Raw genomic sequence first — 7,198 nt, 5'->3', positions numbered from 1 at the left:
TTGGCTCTGTCAGCTCACCAAAAAAAGAAAAAACTTCGATTTTGTTAGAGCCGTTCCTGTGATATTACATGGTATATATGTTCGTTAATTTGCTTTAAGTTTTGAAGACAGAATAACTAGATTATCTTTCTGCGACCCATCCTTTCATCCTGTGTGCTCTCGTTTGGGAGGGCTGAAGTGGAATGGCTTCCTGCTGGTTTTGTAGGTTTTATCCGAATAGCCTGTAAATGATGTCTAATGAAAAATTCAAAGAGAACCCAAATGAACTATCCGTCAGTCATTTGAAGGGCTGTTTTGAATAGTTTATTTATAGTGGTACAAAACATCTGAACCAGCTTAATGGAACCTTCGTCTCAATCTTTCCAAACGAGCCTTAACAAGAATGGGCAGTTTTCCCTACCTTGTACCGGGTATAGATGTGTTATCAGTACAGCCCTCCCAAGCCCCAACAATAACCCAACAGGCCGCACATGGAACTATCTCCCTTGTCATTCATGAGGATAGTTGGTAGCAGATCTGAACTCCCTTGTACCTTGTGCCGACCTTAATAGGCTGGGCATGCACTACGCAATAAGTTTAGTGGGCCATATATCACACAAAATTTCCAGGAAAGAAAATATTCAACTATCTCCGCCATGTGAGACCATACTGTAGTAGATGATAAAGGATCAATATAAAAAAAAAAATCCACAGATGACCTTTTCTCCCCTACTTTTCAACCTTTTCTTTTCCTTTTGAATATCTTTTTATGCATTCATTATCAAATTGTCCAGTTTCATATAATCTGTTTTGTACTATCCTAATTAATGTTTTCTTTGACCTAGCTCTAGCACTACATGATATGGCATTGTCTCCAACTTTATTTAATATAAATTTTCTAAATCCTTATCCTTATTTTTTATTTTCAAGGAGATTTAGATATCAGTTATATACCATCGTCTATATTCTCAGGCCGGCCTATTAGAGATGGCTTAATCTGTAAATGGATTTGGTAGAAGAAGACCTTTGGGTTTAGTTACTTCTCTCGAAGCCTTTATATTTTTAATCTATTTTTTATTAATATCTTTTGGAATTTGGGTGACTAAACTCCAGAGTAGTAGAGTAGTGGAGAGGGTGTTTCCATCTTTTGCAACCTTTCTTTTAATTTGTTTTTCATGTTCAGCTCTTACTATTAGAAGCATTCATATATATAGAATTTGATAATATAGCAAGAACAACCCATGAAGTGCATGAGTTAATTAGTAGACGCCTGCAAACCTACACATTTAAGTAAAAGAATTGGGGCTCGGATCCTGATTCAAATCTAATTTGTAAGAGCGAGATTCGGATACCTCCCTTCATCTTGATCGAACCATGAAAGTCAGTCTATTTAGTAATATGCCTCCATCTGATTCATTAGTTATGAACTATTATATGTTATATATTATTTATGTAAATTTTATATGTATTCTATATATCAATTATGTTATATTAAATTATTAAGTTTTTTATTACAATTCTAATCAAATTGGATATTATTCTAAAAAAAAAGCGGATATTTGATAAAATATTTAAATTCAAATTTGAATCATAATCTTGAGAATCGAATGGATTTTTTTACGAAATTTGAATCGATCCGATTGGAGCGGTTATAACCTTTACCATCCGATCCGATCCATTTTGAAGTATTGCTCTGTTATCTCTGCAGCCATGCATAGGGCTTAGTACTCTTTTTGTTAACATATTGGTGCAAAGTTGGTAAAATAAATGGCTACCTCATTCTACCAAGATGGTTGGACAAAATTAAGACATGAACAATAATGGAATTAAAGAATTTAAGATGAATGGACAAAATTACCCTCAACATTTTGACCGAGACACTTCCTGGATAAATTCATGGTACATACTACAGTGATGGCATATTTGCAAATTTACGCAATTGGATATTAATTAGGGTAAAATAATAAAAAAAAAAAATTCCTTAAAGTTTTTGACAATCATAAAAATCTCTCCTATAGTTTTATTTTAACAAATACCTCCCCTGAATTTTTGAGAAACTCAACAAAAACCTCCCTTCCGTCACTGTTCGAGACAAAAAGCGTTAGATGAATCCCCCAGTTTTTTCCAATTATCCATTCTATCATTTTATAGATTATTTTACATACAAAATTACTGAAATAATCCCATTTTAGCTCAACAAAAAAAATATATTTTAATAATTTTGTATGTAAAATTACTGAAATGATCATTAAAAAAGGTTTTTATTGAGTTAAAATGGGATTATTTCAATAATTTTGTATATAAAATTATTTTTAAAAGGATAGAATGGGCACTTAGAAAAAAATTGATGCATCAATCTAACAGTTTTCTGTCTGGAACAGTAACAAAAGGGAGATTTTTGTTGAATTTCTCAAAAATTTAAGAAAGATATTTATTAAAATGAAACTATAAGAAAATTTTTTCTGATTGTCAGGAACTTAAAAGGAAGGCTTTTGTATTTTACCCTATAACTGTTATTTATTGAATATTGAGGACGCTTTTCACATTGGCTACAATATTATCGTAGGGCTGCGTTGAAAAATCAAAGCCTATTTATTCGTACGACCCCACCTTTAATTAAAAGTTGCAAACCCTGAGTACTTGACTGGTCGCAGAGTAGACTTGTGCTCTGTCATCCACCGAACAAGTGGATTCCTAGATAACGAAGTGGTTTGGATGTGGTGTTGCCGCCGGACCATCACCCTTCACCAACACGGCCTGTTCTACTGTCTCTAAGTGGAGAGCCCCAATAAAGAATGGACGATCCGTAACTTAAAATCGAGGTGGCCATCTCTCAACGAAATTAATTTATTTAACCGCGCCACCGCGGGCGACTAAGTCAATGGACAAATACGAAATATTAATGATATACGAAACCAGCTGGTTAGATTGGTCAATGATCTTAGAGTGAGTGAATAAAAGTCTAATAAGGCCTGTAAGTCATTACAGACTAACTAGGCTCTCGCTTATGGCTTATCTTCTTTTCCTCGTGGATTCGGTTTCTTATCTCCAAGCTTTTGTCGGATAGTGAATGGTGGCTATACTAGTCCATTATAAAAACGGAGGAGGTCCTCTACTCCTCTCATCCTTCATCTACTTCGGCCTAAGTTCCAACTAAGCATAATGGCATCGCTTTCTCCCTTGAATCACACCCTTCTTACTCCCGCTAGCAGTTCTAATGCCTCCACCTCTCTGTGCCCCTTCAACCAGAGGAGGTCTCAGGTCCCCATAGTCGGCAAGCGTCGTTACCGAATGGTTCGTAAGGTCTCATGTGAAGCTACCGATGGAGAAAAGAAACCAACCAGATCGGGGAATGAAGAGGGATCTCTCGGGAGGTTGGACAGGAGGAATGTGCTTATTGGTTTAGGAGGCTTGTACGGTGCCACCGGCCTCGGTGCTGATCGATTGGCATTTGGGGCTCCGATCATGCCCCCGGACCTAAGTAAGTGCGGAGCAGCCAACCTGCCCGCCGGCGCAAAGCCCACCAACTGCTGCCCGCCTGCCAGTTCGGAAATTGTTGACTTCAAGCTGCCATCCTCATCGGAACCCATGCGCGTCAGACCAGCTGCTCACATGGTGGACGAAGAGTATATCGCCAAGTACTCCAAGGCCATTGCCCTCATGAAGGCTCTCCCCGCCGACGACCCACGTAACTTCACGCAACAGGCCAATGTTCACTGCGCTTACTGCGATGGAGCTTATGACCAGATTGGTTTCCCGGACCTGGAATTACAAGTGCACAACTCGTGGCTGTTTTTCCCATTCCACCGCTACTATCTCTACTTCTACGAGAGGATGTTGGGCAAGTTGATCGACGACCCCACATTTGCGTTGCCTTACTGGAACTGGGATGCTCCCGCCGGCATGAAAATGCCAACCATGTACGCCAACCCTAACTCCCCTCTCTACGACAAACTCCGCGATGCCAAGCACCAGCCACCGACGATGATCGATCTCAACTACAATGTACAAGACACCACGATGACTCCTGAGCAACTACTGAAGAACAATCTCGCCACCATGTACCGGCAAGTGGTGTCCAATGGCTCGACGGCGCAGCTCTTCCTTGGATCGCCGTACCGTGCCGGAGACCAACCCGACCCTGGTTTCGGGTCGCTTGAGAACGTTCCACATGGACCGGTTCATCTATGGGCCGGTGATCGTACCCAGCCTAATATAGAGAATATGGGCAACTTTTACTCGGCTGCCCGAGACCCCATCTTCTATGCCCACCACTCCAACGTCGACCGGATGTGGACAATATGGAAAAAGCTGGGAGGAAGGAGAAAGGATTTCAAAGACCCCGACTGGCTGAACGCGGGCTTCCTGTTGTACGACGAGAACAAGCAGCTGGTGAGAGTTAAGGTTCGGGACTGCCTGGACGAGAAGAAACTCCGGTACTCGTATCAGGACGTGGAGATTCCATGGATGAAGACGAGGCCCACGCCTGGTAAACTCATGGCAGCTGCTCAGAAACTGAAGATTACGGATAGGGGGTTGAAGAAGAAGAAGCCAACCGTCAGTGAGTTCCCCAAAGAACTTGATGCGCCATTCAAGGTAGTGGTGAAGAGGCCGAGGAAATCGAGGAGCAAGAAAGAGAAGGAGGACGAAGAGGAGATATTGGTAATAGACCAAGTAGAGTTGGAGAGGGACACGGTGGTGAAGTTCGACGTCTACATCAACGACGAGGACGAGCCAAGCCCGGATAAGAGTGAGTTCGCCGGGAGCTTTGTGAATGTTCCCCACAAGCACGGGAAGAAGATGAGCAAGCTTAAGACGTGCCTGAGATTCGGTATCTCGGAATTGCTGGAGGATTTGGAAGCCGAAGATGACGACGAGGTGGTGGTGACTATAGTACCAAGGATTGGAGGGGACCTTGTCACCATTGGTGGGATCAAGATAGTGTTCGCTTCGTGATTTGTTACTGCGTGTAGGAATCCTCCTTTTGTTTGTTTCAATTTATTGTATTTTCCCCCTTTGCCTTTTTGAATAAGTTTGAAGCAGCATCCATCCCAGTTCCAGTTTAGGTTTTTGGTGGATCACGACGTGGAGTACTCCTAAGATGTGTAACCGGAGAAAGAACTACCGGAGGTGGTTGCCTCTGTAGTCAACGACTCCAATGCTTAATATTTTGTTGAAGGAATAAACAGGAGAAAAATTTTCTTTACTCGATTCCTTCTGTAGTTTCGGTAATTTCTTTTGGAAATTGTTTAAAACTCACCATCACTTTTCACTCTAAAAAATTTTAAGACTTATTCAAATCAAACAAAGAAAAAGAGGACCCTCCACTGTGTATTTATATTACGTAACTTCTGACAATGTTTCCTGAACGATTTTAAAAAAGTTATGATGATTTTAGTGGATGTTTGGCATCGATGCTGTTCTCTCGTCACAACGCACATGTATAGAGCAAATCAAACAAAACCAGTGTTATTTATTACATGCGCAACACCGTTTTTCTAAGAAAAGGGTGCAATATTCCGAGCACCAGCATCGATGCCAAACAACGACTGAACGAGAAGTAATGGTACGTTTTACTGTTTTAGACAATTTCCCTTTGTTCAACATTACAGTGGATTTAGGGTAGGGGTGGCCGGCAGGGTGCACCGTACACGTGAGGTCCACCGATTTTATTTCCACGGAGAGACTGCACTGCAGTTACCCACTTACCCGGGTTTGATTTTGATCACGCGCAAGGGTCCAAGTTAGCAGGAGAGAATCTTGAAAAGAAAAATTCAAAATAAATAAAACCACATATGACATTAATTATGTGGATTAAAGAGATGGAGGGATTAATCTATTAGCCTAATTCATCAAAGAGATATGATGGAATAAGGATGCTAGCTTTAGCCTGTTTCATTTGACGAGGAGCTAAAAAACAAAGAGAGGTTCGGCAGTAAAGATTGAAGCTGAGGGAAGAGGTGAGGTGATGAAATATGCAATTCGATCATACCTGATAAGCACCCAGCAAATTAAGTAATTCAACTCTTCTAATGAAGGTTGTTGACGCTTCTTCATGTATTTACCGATCGATCATGGAGTTGGCCAGTTGGGATTATATGGGCCGACTAATATCAAACTGTGGCTACTTACTCCAAGGGGCGGCCAAATCCCAGTTCTCCGCACCGAGGAGCACTAAATATATGTCAAAGCCAAGGGAGAGGGAGAGGATGAATTTATATGTACGAGCGATGCTGGGAAGAATTCAATGTAGTACACATGCAAGTACTACTCAGAACCATTTTGACTTGAGATGCATATACGTTCGTAGAATTTATAGATTATAACAAAGAGAAGTCACGGCCACACCATCAACGGGGCCCTACTGAGTAAGGATTGATATATGGCTCAAAAGGTTTCCTTGGTGGACGGGTGTAGTGATATTTTTGTTCAAGACTTTCCGTCTCTATCTTCTTTGGAATGGTGATGGTTGTAGTACGTCTGTGCAGTACACTTTCCCTCCTCTCCTCTCCTCGCGTCCGGATGTAGTACCGCATGAAATGGCTGTCTAATACATGTCCAGGTTAATGTTTCTTTTATCCAAACGTTTTTTTTCCGTTAGAACAAAAATTATCTATTATTTTATTATTTTTATCGAAATAATTAAAAATAAAAAAACACTGAAAAAGAAAAACGTAAACGAGTCCCAATTCCTAACACATTTAAGTTTTCATTTTTCATTGTTTTTATTTTTAATTATTTTGATGAAGATAATAAAATAATATATAATTCATGTCTAATGGAGTAAAAACGTTTGGATGAAAGACATATTAACTGGCACGTGTGTCACACAGCTATTACGTGTTCACTCATTGTGCTTACCTAACGTGTCTATTACATCCGGACCCCCTCTCCTCAACCCCTGGTTTAATTGTACCATCTCTAATTCAACAATCGTTTAGGCTGTGTTTGTTATCCGTGTAAATACAAAATTACACCAATGTAAATGAAAAACGGCCAGATGTATCATCACAAAAGTTGAATCAGTCAATGTTTAGTTTTACACTGTTGTGCATTTGGAAGATTAGTGTAAATCATGAGAGTATTTTTTATTTGTATTTGGAATTAACATGTGTGTAAAACTACACTCAGAATTAAAAATGCCTATTAATGTCAAATTCAACTGTTTTGTAATTGATGGGGGGTAATTTGGCACGACCTAGTAAGCAAAGGTCATGTG

General features: G+C 40.2%; 1 protein-coding gene across 1 annotated transcript; it reads left to right on the top strand.

Annotated features, from left to right (window-relative positions):
- Nucleotides 1-2,879: 2,879 nt before the first annotated feature.
- On the top strand, nt 2,880-5,185 carry LOC104588895 (polyphenol oxidase, chloroplastic). The gene has a single exon (XM_010247019.3). It carries the CDS (start codon nt 3,142-3,144, stop codon nt 4,933-4,935), a length of 1,794 nt encoding a protein of 597 aa, XP_010245321.1. The 5' UTR covers nt 2,880-3,141; the 3' UTR covers nt 4,936-5,185.
- The last annotated feature ends 2,013 nt before the right edge of the window (nt 5,186-7,198 follow it).

Source organism: Nelumbo nucifera, chromosome 1, assembly GCF_055504915.1.
Source record: "Nelumbo nucifera cultivar China Antique chromosome 1, China Antique-T2T, whole genome shotgun sequence".
NCBI lineage: Eukaryota > Viridiplantae > Streptophyta > Magnoliopsida > Proteales > Nelumbonaceae > Nelumbo > Nelumbo nucifera.
Note: the sequence above shows the minus strand (reverse complement) of the source record. Positions and strands in the feature narration are given on the sequence as shown.